Here is a 15,069-nt window from a genome sequence, read left to right as displayed (position 1 = left end):
CTCATAGACCCAACAAATTCTCAATCAGAAGGTCAGTTCCAGGACCCACAATGGACTTGCATACAAGGAAGTCAGTGTCTTTTGCTTCTTCCTCAATTAGAGCTCAACAGGTTTTAACATTTCTTCTTATTTTTTCTTTTACAGAAAGTTCATTATAGAGTTCACACGTGTTGACAATTGTCAAATCAGAAGTTTGGGCCGTTACAACTTTATACCATCTATGATGTCATCACCATAACAACCATAATAATTTTTTTTAGAGTTTTAATTTACGGTGTTTGTTGTTAATGATAACTTATTATCAAATTAAGACATCAATTGATTTTTAGTATAGACGGAGATTGAACTGTAAATCTATTATTCAACCATAAAAAATCTTACCAATTGAATTAACTGAAACTAACAACAATCATAATAATATAAATATTGAATATTGTGTTGTTTGCCTTTTTTTTTTTTTTTTTTATGACCATGTTGTTTGCCTTCGTAATTGGATAATGTCACCAAATTATACAAGTCTTATCTAATCACACTGCAAAATAGTGACTTTTTGATAAAAAAAACAAGCTTAAGTGGAACCCACAATAGTGGGTAGAAATAAGCTAACTCAAGTTTGAAATAAATCTTTTTTTTAAGTACTTGCGTAAAAACTCTCAAATAATGTATAAAATAAGCTAAATGCCAATTTAAAAGCTATTTTCAAAAGCACACTTTGTCATTTGAACACTAGGTACGCAACAAATTAAACATTTTGTGAGAGTTTTTTCATTAAAATCTAACTGATTTAGTCATATGATATTATGATATGCATATATTATACTAATAATTAGATGATAATGTGAAAAAAAATTAAATACACTTTAAAATCACTTAGATTTTTTTTTTAAAAAAACTAATAAAAAAAGTTTAATTTGTCAAATCTAATGTTCTGGGTATTACTTAAATCAAAAGATTCCCTTAAATAAAAAAATCAAAAATCAAAAGTTCAAACATCACTACCTACGTCAGACACTTTTTGTTGCATAAAAGTAAGTGATATACTTCAAAAACCCATGAAATGGTTACAGAAGTTTAAATATTTTTGTTATCTAGTGTGACCACACATAGTCTCTACAAATCTCATAGGCGCCGCAACAAATATCTTCCATAACGCATAACTTATAACAACAATCTGGACTCTTTTTTTCGACGTAATAAGTCCATAGTCTCGACCTTAGAAATCCTATAAAAAAAAGAAAAAAATTTACACACGCCACTAGTATATAGATCGACACTTTTTAATTCAATCAATCTGAAAATTCAACCAAAAACACAAATGGAGGCTTTGGTTTCTCTGAGAGCAACAGTTCCTTCTCTAACTCACAGACCCAACAAATTATCTGTGAGAAAGTCCATTTCAATGGATTTGCCTACAAGAAATTCGGTTTCTGTTGCTTCTTCTTCCTCCTCCATTAGAGCTCAGCAGGTTTTCAAAAGTTTTTATTTTAATTTTTTAAAACTGGTTTTGTGTAAATGCTTCAATTCTGAGTAATGGGGTTGGATTATATTTCAGTTTCTCTGTGATTTTATGCTTTTTTTGTTTGTTTTGTTTTCATTATAGTTACTTTTCCCTTCAATTCCTTTCTGGGTTTTGGATAATTCAATGTTTATAGTGAAATGCGTGTGGTATATAAGCTTGTTTTCATGTGGGTGTTTGAGTTTTCTGTAATGGGTTTCTAAAGTTATCTTCTTTATGGTGAGTTTTATTTAGTTCTGAGCTGAAGAACGTGAATAGTTTGTTTGTTTTTTGAGAAAAATTGGGCCAAGTTAGAATATACTTGGATTATGTCTAATATGTTAGCTTCTTTGGATATCATATGCTGAGCAATAGAGAATTACTTGAGCCTGAAAATTTTTGGGATTGAAAAAGGTCTTTGTGATTGTTGAAGTCCTTTTGTATTTGGATATTAAAATGTACAATTCTTTTGGGATTGAATTGTGTTCTTAATGTTGTTTAGATAGGAGTTCAAGGATTGGTTCTGCTACAGTTCCACCAGTAAGGCAGTAACTGTATCTGAGCAATAGAGAATTCCTTGAGCTGCAAATATTTGGGATTGAAAAAGATCTTTGTGATTGTTGAAGTCCTTTTGTATTTGGATATTAAAATGTACAATTCTTTTGGGATTGAATTATGTTCTTAATGTTGTTTAGATAGAGTCCAAGGATGGTTCTGCCACCGTTGCACCAGTACCTGTACCTGAAGAAGCTCTTAAAGTCAAGGAGTGGGAAGTGGGGATGTTCCAAAATGAAGTAGCTGCTAGTCAGGGTATAAGGATTAGGAGGAGGCCACCAACTGGACCCCCTTTGCACTATGTGGGACCTTTCGAGTTTCGGTTGCAGAATGAGGGCAATACTCCTCGCAACATTTTGGAAGAAATCATTTGGCACAAGGACACGGAAGTCGCAAGAGTAATTTCTTTGACTTGTATATAAAATGTTTTTTTTTTCCCAGTTTTTAATATTTTGATGAGTTCCCTCTAATGTCAATAGCTAACATTTTCAGTTAAGAGAGAGAAGGCCTCTCTTAGCACTGAAGAAAGAACTTGAGAATGCTCCTCCTCCTAGAGACTTTATTGGAGCTCTTAGGGAAGCAAATCTACGAACTGGACTGCCTGGATTGATTGCTGAAGTGAAAAAGGCTTCTCCAAGCAGAGGAATTCTAAGAGAGGACTTTAATCCAGTGAGCCTACATCCTTTCTTTGTCTTTTCTTGAATTTTATCGATGTGCTTGGAGGTATCTGTTACAAGATCCTTTATTGATGTCATGTTTGTAAGAATACAACTCCTGATTTTTTTTTTCATGCCTTTTTTATCATCATCATCTGTTCCACCCAAGTTGTTTGAAATGGTACTGTTGAAGGCCACAGTTGTTTTGCTAGGATTTTACCATACATGAAATTTCTAACAAATATATTGCTTGGATTTTATTGTTATTGAACTTCACACCCTTACTTGCTGAATGCTATTTAAAATGGTTAAGAGTTTCTGCTAGCTTGGTTCAAGTGATAAAAAGTCCATCCCTTGATCACGTACTAAAAGTTTACTTGTCTAGGAATTTGAATGCAGTGCTGCTTTGGGACAGCAGTTCCTGCTTAGGTAAGTCCTATATCTGTAAATGTAAAATGGTATTAGTTCTAAAGGAGAATGAATTATCTGAAACTAAGGCACTATAGAGATGGCCAGATTCTTGATTTTCTGAGTAAGATTAATTAGTCTTATAGTTCTTCCATCTCTTAGCCTGATAAGTCCTTCAAGAAATGTACCAGTGCAGAATTCGAGGTTATATTTATTTGTATCTTTCTGTGATTGTCAAATTTTATGTCATTTTTCTCATGATAGGTTGAAATTGCCCAAGCTTATGAGCGAGGTGGAGCAGCATGTCTCAGTGTTTTGACAGATGAAAAGTATTTTAAGGTAAATAAATCTATTTTAATCTTTCTGGGGATTCTTATGACTTGAAAGTTTCCAGAATAAATTTATTTTTTGAAGTTTGTATTCTTGAAGCTAAAAGAATTAATTAATTTTTTTTAAAAACCCTCATACTTTCTTTTGAATTTTCAATGTAGGGAAGCTTTGAAAATCTGGCGTTGATAAGGCATGCTGGAGTAAAGGTTTGCTCCCGGAATTGTTTTGCTTAGTCTAAAATAGGGTGCAAGCTGTTATTTAGTAATTGGTATGAGTTATGTGTCTAATACTAGCAAAATACGCAGTGCCCTCTCTTGTGCAAAGAATTTGTTGTAGATGCATGGCAGATCTACAATGCTCGAGCAAAAGGCGCAGATGCCATCCTTTTAATTGCTGCTGTTTTGCCAGATCTTGATATCAAATACATGACTAAGATTTGCAAGATGCTTGGTTTGGCAACACTTGTTGAGGTACAGATGGTGCTTTCTTATTCTTTGTTATATTTCTGCAAATTTTCTTGTAATTGAAAATGTTTGATGTAGTCTTCTCCTTTCATGTGGTAAAACATATGATTACCATAATCTTTGACTTAATAATGAGCTTCTATATCACATAAAGGTTTATTTATAAAAAAAGAGATGCGATTCAAGTTGTGACTAGGTTGCTCTTTTATGACCAATTTTTTTATTTGAAAGTAACACCCATTCCAGACTAGTTTTTATATGAACGTGATTTGGCAAACTTTTGCATATGCTTGACTGTTGGTTTAAATGTTTGTTCCCAATGGGTAGCACAATCGGCTTTGGACCTCATGAAGTGGAGGTCACTAGGTCAAATCTTCTCATCTCACTCCCTTTGGTGCTAAAGCTTACTATAAAAAAAAAATGTCACTGTAATATAGTTTTGGTTTCACAACAGTTTTTTTATGCTGTTAGTTGTCATTGTCATTATCTTGAATGCAAGAATTTATGGAATGGGATGGTTTTGGTTTTCCTATTTTCTTTTCTTCCTAGTACTTTGAGTTTATTAGTTTTGTTGAAGTGATAAAGATAACATTTTTCCTCACAAATTGGATTATTGAACATGCTATTGTTGCTTCTGTTGTCTGTCCTTAGGTGCACAATGAGAGAGAAATTGATCGCGTTGTTGAAATTGAAGGAATTGAGCTTATTGGCATCAACAACCGGAATCTCGGTAAATTTTTTCAGCTATTGTGACTTGGCATACTCCTTCTCTTATTCTTATTCTTTCTTCTTCTTTTTTTTTCCTCAGTTTTTAATATAATTATTAGTTAAACATATCATGTCTAACTTTTTTCTTCTGTAAGTTATATATGACATCTGATACTAGTATCTTTTCTGGGTAAATTACACTCACCTTTTCGAGGTTTGGGGAAATGTTAGAAACCTCCTCCTATTCTTAGAAATGACACTTAGCCACCTAAGGTTATTACTTTTATTTTATTTTTTATGATTGTCCTTATCGTTTTACCAGGCTGGTTAGTAAACACATATTTTTGAATGAGATTTCAAATTGAATAAACTCAACTTGTAGTAACACGCAAATGGTCCTAATAAATTACCAATTCTCCAAAAAATTTAAACCATTAGAAAATGATAAATTTAATCATTTAACCAATATTCTAATATTCCCCCTTCGGTGTGCGTCTTGACTTCCCCTTAATAAATGGGACCCAACACATGAAATTTTTTGAAGTAGGAGGTAGAGCAAAGACAAGGTTCGAATTTAGGACCACCTTAAGCTATTAAAAAATGATGAATTTAATCATTTTATCAATATTCAAAAAAAAAAAAAAAAAAAAAAAAAATTCAACCTAGTCTTAAGGGGTTATATATATATATCTGACAGAGGTTAGTGTAATTTACTCCCATTTTCTTTTTTAGTGAAAGTCAATCTATGACTATTTTAAAGTTTAATTTGAATTTTAGCTTCTCAAAATATGGGGGAATAAAGTCATTTTGAACTTGTGCTTGAACTTTCAGTTGAGTCACTTTCCATGATAAGATTCATTACCCCTGCCCCTGCCCCTGCCCCCTTATTCCTTCCATTACATTTCGACTAAAGACCCACACCCAAGTTCTATAGCTTTGGGCCTCATTTTCAAGAAACACATTAATTGTTTTGCTGCTTTTCTAATGAACCACTTATGTCTGCATCAGTCAAGTAAGAGTTAACACATTTTCAATTATTAAGTAAAACACATTATATATATTGCTAGCTATTGTCATGATAGCCTAAGGCTGTGTGTGTGCTTCCACTATATGTCGGTTTTCTGCATGGGGAATCAGCATCGTAAAACTGCAGTAACTGATAGGGTTAATATGCTATAGGTTTAGTTATTTGATTGGCACTAGGACATCTTGGCCATATATGTAAGACTTGGGGTTATAGAATCAGACCTACATGCATAACTATTCAAACATTCTCACAATACCAATGACCAACAACTCTTATTTTTGCCTATCTGCAGAAACTTTTGAGGTTGATATAAGTATTACAAAGAGGCTTATCGAAGGAGAACGTGGTAAAAGGATCCGTGACAAAGGCATAATGGTAAGTGCTCTATTTACCATTCATGGCAACTCACTAAAACATAGATGTTAAACTTTGTATTATTTCGTTGACTTCTTTTCTTTTTTGGATTTTTCAGGTAGTTGGGGAATCTGGATTGTTTACGCCGGATGATATCGCTTTTGTACAAGAAGCTGGTGTTAGAGCAGTAAGTTTCAATATTTTTGTTTTTGTTTTTTGCTTACAACAAGTGGAGAGTGGTGGGAATTTGAACTCAGGTTCTCTTCATGGGAAGACCAGATGGTGTCACTAAGCCAAAAGGCTTTTGACCTACGTAACAGCTCGTTCATGCATTAATTTAGCTGAATATGCCTCATCCTACAACCTTCTTGGGTAAATTAGCTGAAAATTGTTATTGTTCCTCTGCAGGTTTTGGTTGGAGAGTCAATCGTGAAACAAAGTGACCCTGGGAAGGGAATAGCTGGACTTTTTGGCAAAGATATCTCTTTGAGTCCAAATTAGAATGTTTTATACACCCCTTTTTTGTAAGTGGCAGATTCATTTGTGACCATAAGTTTCTGTGTCTCTGCCTAACACCCACCCCCCCCCCCCCCCCACATGGCTGTATCCCCATGTAGTTTCCAAAAGTGTAGTAGAATAACGTGTATCTCTAAAGAATGCCAGTGGCATTTGTGATACTAAAGTTGATTATGCATAAAGCAAGGATGTGTGGTCTAGCTGTCCTATAAATTTTGCTTGAAGTTGCATTTGTGTAATGGAAAAGCTAAAATGTAATTAAAATCAGTGAACATGAAAACGCTTAGTGTGTTTTGTTTGTTTAAGGAATGTCTTTATATTATTTTTTAGAGCATTTTGATGGTACAAAACATGCTCTTGAGTGCATTTTCAACATGTCACGGAGTCACAGTCGCATTATTGTAATCAACCGAGAACTTATCTCAAGCATAAATGCCAAATACTCTTCATCATTATTCACTAGGAAGTCATACAGACCCATATAATATCATGTCGTGTCTACCCTTTGGCTAGTCAGCCTTTGATATGCCCAATATTTTAAAATTACACATCAAGTCTGCCTTGTATTGTGGGTGGTACCTAAGTTGTTATACCTTAGGTTAGCCGATTGAAATTTAATCATGCTATTACATCTCCTTTGTGGAAATCATGCTATTACATCTCCTTCGTGGCAATTAAATTTAGGGAAATGTTTATGAATGCTCTAAGGGCATTTGTTAGGGAACCATTTTAGGAAAGGTTTTATGGCAAAAAAAAAAAAAAAAATGTTTTGACAGTTTTTTCTATTTTCTATAAAAGTTGTGTTAAAATTTTCCTAAAATGGTTTGTTAAGAATTATCTTACAAGCAACCATTAACATGACTCTTAAATTTAATCATATAGTTTTTTTTTGGTTTATACAGCCAGATGGTTGAATTTAATGAATTTAATTTGAAAACGTAAATTAAGTCACTTAAAAGATTTGTGTTTTGTCCTTTAGTCAAAACTTTAAAGCAAAAAAAATAATATATAGGAGCAAATCATTATAATGGCTTTTGCTAAAAATAGAAGTTCCTTTTGTTTGGAGCTTTGAGTCTTGACCGTATATGGATGTGGTGAAAGTGTGAAACAAAGTTGTCCACGAGGGATTGGCGGTTAATATTACTACTAAGTTGAATGCCTCCCATTTCGTAGTCGATAGTGATTCCAAGATATGCATAGATTCTATAAGAGCTCCTATTGGTCAAGTTCCTTGGGGATAACTTAGTTTTGTATCGGCTATTAAGTATTAACTCTATACCTATCGATCTTGGTTATGTTTCCTTTAGCTGGGTTTATCGTGTGGCGAATATAGCGGCCCATGAACTAGCCTAATGGTCACAACTATTTTACGTAGTTGTCCTGTTTTTTTCACATTGATTTATTACCCTTTTCTTTTTTTTTTCTTTTTTTTTTCCACCAGTCAGTAAAAAATAGCATAATGTGAATAGATATATGCCAATGTGCCATAAATGAGAGAGTATAAGAAAAATCTTAGAGTAAAAGTAATAACAATTTCCATGCCAATAGTGGGTTTAAGTTAGCTCAATTGTTTCTCAAAAAAAAAAAAAGTTAGCTCAATTGGTCTTTCTCAAAAAAGAAAAAAAAAAAAGGTTAGTTCAATTGATAAAATCTTTAATGAATGAATAAAAGCTATCATTAATAGCGGACATCATAGGTTGAAATTATCTTTAAAAAGCCCTTATACCAATAAATGGAGTTTTTCTACTGCTACAAATAAACTCACAACTTTTACACAAAAGTATAGTTGTTTGTCAATTTCAAATGTATCCATTACTTTCTCTCTCTTAGTGTGCGTTTTCGTAGCGGCAGGCGTGAGCGTTTTGCTTTTTTTTTTTTTTTTCTTAAATCCCGTGCATTGTTTACAAATAATAAATTTTCAATTTTCAACATTAAATAGTATCCAAACAAACCCTTAATCACATTTAGCCACTTGGAGAGTTGTAGTAAAAATTGTGTTTTTTTTTTCTGTGGTGCTACAATTTTTTTTTGCAACAAACACCACGTCTGTCGTTCATTTCATTTCTATAAAAAAAAAAAAAAAAATTCAAAAGAAAGAGAAAAAAGTACAATTTTTTTTACCATTTGGTTGGTGTCAAAGTTCGGGAAAAAAAAAAAAAAACGACACGAAAGAGTCGAAAAACGACATGTCGTCGTGGTTAGAGGAGGCGGAGATGGAGTACAGAGCGGACGTGGACGACGCTTGGTACAGCGTGAGGGTGGTGGCGGAGGAAAACGGCGACGTATTGAGGGTGAAGTTCTGTGGATTCTCGGAGGAGTTCGACAAGGTTCTGAGAGGAAGCGAGTTGAAGAGCAAGAGAGACATTCACAACTTGAGCGAGCGCTTCAGACCCATTTCCGTACAGGTCCAAGACTCTGATTGCTCTAAAGTCTCCGCAGGCGACATCGTTTGCGCCTCCTTTGGTTTCCGTGAAGACGACGTTCGCTTCTATGATGCTCTCGTTGATGGGGTCTTCTTCTCTCTCTCTCTCTCTCTAGCTGGGATTGTTGTGTTTTGTGATTTTTTGAAATGGGGTTTGGGAATTACTTATTTTTTTTAATGTTTTTGGGTTTTTTAAGGAAAGTAATGGGAATGTTTGCTATCAGTTTTTAATGATGAATGCTTGGAAAGTTAACTGAGATTGCTGTAATGTATGATTTTTGAAATGGGGTTTGGAAATTACTTTTTTTTTTTTGGGTGCTTTTTGGGGAAAGTAATGGGTTGTGATATTTGATTTCACTTTTTAAATATGAATGATTGCCTGGAAAGTTAGCTGGGGTAGTTGTATTATATGATTTTTTGAAGTGGGGTTTGCGAATTACTTATGTTTTCTTTTTCTTTTTTTTGGGTTTTTTAAGGAAAGTAATGGGGAGGAATGTTTGCTATCAGTTTTTAATGATGAATGTATGGAAACTTACTGAGATTGCTGTATTGTATGATTTTTGAAATGGGGTTTGGAAATTACTTTTTTTTTTTGGGGGGGTGCTTTTGTGGGAAAGTAACGGGTTGTGATATTTGATTTCACATTTTAAATATGAATGATTGCATGGAAACTTAGCTGGGGAGGTTGTATTATATGATTTTATGAAATGGGTTTTTTTTTTTTTTTTTTGATGAACAGACTAAAACTTTATTCATTAATACAAGAAACATCATGGATGAGGACTTGTTCTAAGAAGCAAGGACATTCCTCCATCCAAGCACAGTAGTCATTCAAGCCAAAAGCTTGTTTTGCTAACAAGCTTTTTTTTTTGAAAATTACTTTTGTTTGTTTGGTTTTTTTTTTTTAGGAAAGTAATGTGTAGGAATACTTGTTTCCACTTTTGAAGATGAATACATGAAATGAGCTTGTAGATATGACTTTTGAAATGGGGTTTGGAAATTACTTTTTATTTTTTTGGGTACTTTTATAGGAAATTAATGGGTATTTCTTTGTTTTTCATGCATTCATTTTTGAGAAATTTTATTGTGATACAACTTTGGTAGCTCAACTAGTAAAGTAATGGGAAATTAAGGGGTAGGAATATTTGAATTTTGTGTGGTCTTTTTCTTTTCTGCATTTGATTTTGAGAAATTTTATTTCTTTATTGTGATATAACTTTGGTAGGTCAACTAGTCACGTTATGGGTAGAAAAATATTTTTTTGCACTTTGAAGATGAATGCATGGAAACTTAACTGAGCTTTTATTTATGATTATGGAAATCGGGTTTTGGGAATCACACTTTTTTTAAGGAAAGTAATGGGAAGGAATATTTGAATTTGGTGTAGTATTTGTCTTTCCTGACTTCAATTTTGAGAAAGTTAACTTCTTTTTTGTGATAGAACTTTCTTATATATATGATTTTTGAAATGGGGCTTGGAAATCACCTTTTTTTTCCCAAGGGAAGAAATGGGTTGGAATATTTGAATTTACTTTTTAAAGATGAGTCCATGGAAACTTAACTAGGCTTGTATATGTGATTTTTGGAAATGGGGTTTGGAAATTACTTTTTGTGTGTGTGTGTGTGGCTTTTGTAGGAAAGTAATGGGTAGAAATAATTGAATTTTGTGTGGTCTTTGTCTTTCCTGCATTCCAATTTTGAGAAAGTTTACCATTTTATTGTGATACAACTTTGGTAGCTTAACTAGTAATTTATATTTTTTAGGAAGTTAATGGGTAGGAAGCTTTGTATTCTTTGTGGTCTTTGTCTTTGCGGCATTCAAGTTTGAGAATGTTTACCTCTTTATTGTGATACAACTTTGGTTTGATGGGTTCCACTTAGTTCAACTATTATAGTTTCTTGTCCTTGAATAAGGAACTAGGTTCGAATCCTGTATACAGAAAAAAGAAACCAATTGGTGTCTTGGAATGATCCTTGAATAGGCGATCTAGATTCGAATCCCGTATGTACAAAAAGGAAACCAATTGGTGTCTTAGAATGAAGGTTAGAGCAATCATCATAGAGTGGACACTATAAGTTTCAAGGTTCTATTGTATTTTGTAAAAAAAAAATTAAAAAAATTGGTTTGAATTATTGGCAAAGAAAAGATTGCTCTTTCCTTTTAACCTCAACAGTAAAGGGTAAATCCATTTGATTAGTTTGTGGCTGGTATGTAAATATTAATTTACTTGCAATGAACATGTGGTTTGATGGTATAACAATCTCAGATTATCTCATGTGGGTCATATATCAGATGGGGTTGGATTGCCTTTTAATCTATTTTGTTATATTGACCATGTTTCTCTTTCACCTATAGAGTTGGGCTGGTGAATTTGCATAATTTGGGGGTTAACTTTACTTACTGTTTGTATTGGTTATATGTATTTTTAATCAATTACTTTCCAAAACAGTTTGCCTGGGAGTTTTCTCTTGATTAGTTCATATTAGTAGTTCATTTTTGGTTAAATGGTGCCCCTTGGGGTCTCTCTAGCTGGTTGGTTACTATTAGATATATTAGGGCGCTTGGGTCCAAATCTGTTGCAATCCCATCTGCAGCCTGTATTTGCAGGTCAACTCATATTTGTAAACCTTTACTTGTAGGACAAGTTGCCTAGTTTTATTAAAATCATAATAGGGTTAGGCTAGGTTCCCTACACATAGTTTCTGATTTACAGTATTGTACTACAAATATCAATTCAGTTTTGCTGTCTTTTATCAGTTACAACATGTCATTGTTGAGAACTAAGTTTCCTGTATCAGTTACGGTTATCCTATTCTCTGCATCTCGAATTATATTATTTGGGTTGTCATTTTACAAGTGATCTGATGGGCATGTTTTAGTAGGTTGAAAAGCATGCGCATGCTCGTAAAGAAGGAGGAGAAGAAGAGTGCTTATGTAACTTTATCCTCATATGGATGCATGGTCCAAATGCTGCGAAGTTGACTTCTACTACTATTGAAAACATTTGTCAAGTCCAGTCATGTAAACAAATAGATCCCAAGTTGGATTGTTTTCTTAAAAGAGCTGGGGAGAGATTAGTAATGACATCTGACCCTGATTTGATTTCTAAAGATGACAGTAGCCCAAACGTCAAGCTCAAGCAAAGTTTTCCTCAATTTGCCAACCAGGTAGGTTACTTAATGTATGGAGTTCTTTCATTTTGTGTAGAAAGCACAAAGAAATCTTTCTTAACCTGATAAATGACTAATGAGACTACTTAGAATTGTACGGCATACTCAATTGCTTGGATGATCTTTTAGTATTGACATAATACATGCTTGTTTGTAGGACACAAGGTGTGCCAAGCTGTCTGTGAGTAAAATCTGCTCGTCTGAAGGTTTGTCCTTTTCCACCATGGAGATTCCACTAGACTGATCGCAAGAGTCCTAAATCCCAAACACTTGGGCTCCGTTGGTCTTGTCTTTTCCTGTTATTCAGCTTTAGCTAGGGCAATATCCTCCTTTAAACAGAGGACTTTGTAACTTGTATCTTTGGCCTTCCGAATGTTTTAATAACACTGAAATGAGTTAAATTATGAATTTTTCCTAGCATACTCATTGTTTTTAATTTTATATGACTATTCTGTCCAAGATGAATGTCCCTTAGTATTAATTGCCTTTTGTCATTTGCATTGGTTTACCATTGTATGCAATAGTGTTTTAGAAACCGGTTCCCCATTTTGATTCTTCCTGTATTTTTCTTTTGTGTATATGTGTGTCTGAAGCAGAGAGGATTGGCAGTCATTCGGATAGTAGTATACTGGATATGGATTTTGGGGGTGGAGGAAATGAGTATGTGATACTACTTGAGAATCTGGATAAAGGATCGTCTCCCTCAATGATTGCAGAATTCATACAAAGAGCAACTTCTGTATCTCCTGAAGTATACATTTTCCCAAATATTTCTTCAGAGAAATCAACACAGGGAGTGCTTTCATTGGATAGTAAAAAGGAATTTCAAAAGTTAACTGATTTCCTGGATAGTCCCAAGCACATCATCATGTCGTCAGGGGGAAGGTATGTAATGTCATATGCATTATAGTTGCACCTTTGTAGCTTCAAGGTTGGTACGTCTTTTTGTTTCTTCCTTGAATTCTTTTCCCATAGGCAGTTTTGTATCTAATTGACACATTTTTTTTTTGGCTGATTAAATGATAACAGTGTGCTCTACTCCATGCTTCAAATAAATAAATGCCCTGTGCTAGTCAAATGGTTCATTGTTGATCCCTTTCCCTTTTCTGTTTCCCGCTATCGTGCTTTTTGGGTTAATTTTATTTAGTTTAATCTCTATAGAGTTAGTATTCATTACTTAATCTGCAGGCCATGGGTGATAGTTGAGAAAATGACAAGGCATAATCCACTGAGAGCATCAACTGGGATCCAATCTCAGGCAAGCACTGCATTTCAGCATTTTGGCCTATATGGTAGAATATGTTATTGCCAAGTGATAGATCATATCCAGTTATATTGGTATTGAAAGATAAGCTGCACTCTGAAGCACTAGAGGCTTGCAGCATGTGTGTGGCATACAGCCCCATTATCAATTAGTTGTACTATAGTATGTTTGACTAATCTCTGCATATAATCTCACCTTTTACCTGCAAGAGCACTCGGTTCGAGTAGATAATTACAAGCCTTTTGTTGGTTCGGGTACATATTTGTGCTACATGACCTCTTTAGTTCTTAACAATGATTCCTCACCCCAACAACAAAAGCAAGATTAAATTTAACAGTAACTACAAAATTTAATTCTCTACTTAACATTATATTATTTTTTGTGTGTGTGTGTGTGTGTGGGGTGGGGGGTGTTCAGATTAGTAATTGATTTGGCATTTGCAATTTGCAGAGAACATTACAGAATACGAGCTTTAGAAGTAGCAACGGAATAAAGGTTGTCCATTTTGGAACTGAAGAACACAAGATGGCTAAGCTGCTAAAGGATTTATTTGTGGAATTTTTTAATCATCAAAAGCGACTGCGCGAGAAGCTAGACTTGGATGTTGAAAATATCTTGCAGCTATATCAAGCACTGTAACTGCTGAGCTCAAATTCAGTTTTTTTGTTCATATGCTTCGGATTAGGCTGGCATCAATGTAAATGAGTCACTTAGTTTGTCATGCACCATCTCTTATGCACATGTAGTTGCCTTCGGACTCCAATGTACTTGTTCACAAATGGGGTTTTTGGCGTACAAATTTTTGAAACTAAATGTACTCAGCAATTTTCTATCCAAAGATGTGCATTGATATATTTGTTTTAAGTTGTCTATTGCTAATATCTGGATACTCTTGGCTGAACTTATAATGGAGTACGAATATGTCTATGATCACTCGGTGTTCCCTTTTGCAGAATGAATGTTTGCAAGTGACTAAACTGTACGTGGTGGAAAGAGAAAAGGTTTTCCAGGTTTTACGTACTAATCTGAGCAGTGTTCCCCAACCCCAGGTGCCATATTTTTGTAGAGAATAGGAAGGGAAAGAAATCTGGAGTTTTCATGTGAAACAAATCTGTCATAGCAGTAGTTAGTACAGCTTGTATGCCTGAGATTAGAATCAAGGATGCTTTGTAAACAGTTTGTCTGTTTAGATCACTGCCCTTCTGTTGTGGCAACTGCCTGCATGGGAGTTTAAAAGCTTTCTCCTCACAAACACCTAATTTTAAGGAATTGGTCTCATGTATTTGATCTTTGTTTGCACTCCTGTGACAAACATAGCTATCTTTATCTCGGGATTATTCTGTCGAATATATTGTGCTGATCTCTATTCGCTTAGAAGTGCATTTGGTTCTGTTACCATTAACTTTGCTTTCTCTGGTTGGCATCTGCAGGGGAAAAAGCAATAATTTGACCTCTCTATAGGAGTGTTGTTTCTGAGCGTAAATGCTCTGCACTAGTTCATAATTGAGCATTGAAGTCACTATGCTTCAACTACATAATTTTGTGTACATGCAGATATGGAAAAACTCCATCTTCAAATTGGGTTGGTGGAATACTCTCTAACTCATTACATGACTATTATAAGACCATTTATATGTATTAAATCATCAAATTCATTTAATTATTTATGAGTAGTGCTACATGTACTATAGGATTTACT

General features: G+C 34.2%; 2 protein-coding genes across 5 annotated transcripts; both read left to right on the top strand.

Moving 5' to 3' along the window:
• The first annotated feature begins 1,285 nt into the window (after nucleotides 1-1,285).
• LOC142617963 (indole-3-glycerol phosphate synthase, chloroplastic-like) lies at nucleotides 1,286-6,847 on the top strand. Its single transcript, XM_075790938.1, has 10 exons — nucleotides 1,286-1,465; nucleotides 2,191-2,448; nucleotides 2,543-2,719; nucleotides 3,379-3,453; nucleotides 3,606-3,650; nucleotides 3,750-3,914; nucleotides 4,560-4,638; nucleotides 5,936-6,018; nucleotides 6,116-6,184; nucleotides 6,406-6,847. The coding sequence occupies exons 1-10, from the start codon at nucleotides 1,316-1,318 to the stop codon at nucleotides 6,496-6,498; spliced, it is 1,194 nt and encodes a 397-aa protein (XP_075647053.1). The 5' UTR covers nucleotides 1,286-1,315; the 3' UTR covers nucleotides 6,499-6,847.
• Nucleotides 6,848-8,571: 1,724 nt separating this feature from the next.
• Nucleotides 8,572-14,399, top strand: LOC142615458 (uncharacterized). Of its 4 annotated transcripts, XR_012840763.1 has the most exons (7): nucleotides 8,573-9,023; nucleotides 11,819-12,103; nucleotides 12,264-12,312; nucleotides 12,700-12,991; nucleotides 13,295-13,364; nucleotides 13,821-14,067; nucleotides 14,324-14,399. XR_012840763.1 is itself a non-coding variant. In XM_075788196.1 (6 exons), exons 1-6 carry the CDS (start codon nucleotides 8,700-8,702, stop codon nucleotides 14,007-14,009), a joined length of 1,209 nt encoding a protein of 402 aa, XP_075644311.1. In that variant the 5' UTR covers nucleotides 8,574-8,699; the 3' UTR covers nucleotides 14,010-14,303. The 4 variants fall into 4 exon arrangements, 3 of the variants coding, with proteins under 3 accessions (XP_075644313.1, XP_075644311.1, XP_075644312.1); XM_075788196.1 differs by lacking the exon at nucleotides 14,324-14,399 and having other exon boundaries at nucleotides 8,574-9,023; nucleotides 13,821-14,303; XM_075788197.1 differs by lacking the exon at nucleotides 14,324-14,399 and having other exon boundaries at nucleotides 8,577-9,023; nucleotides 12,703-12,991; nucleotides 13,821-14,303.
• The last annotated feature ends 670 nt before the right edge of the window (nucleotides 14,400-15,069 follow it).

This window comes from Castanea sativa, chromosome 11 (assembly GCF_040712315.1).
Source record: "Castanea sativa cultivar Marrone di Chiusa Pesio chromosome 11, ASM4071231v1".
NCBI classification, from domain to species: Eukaryota; Viridiplantae; Streptophyta; class Magnoliopsida; order Fagales; family Fagaceae; genus Castanea; species Castanea sativa.
Note: the sequence above shows the minus strand (reverse complement) of the source record. Positions and strands in the feature narration are given on the sequence as shown.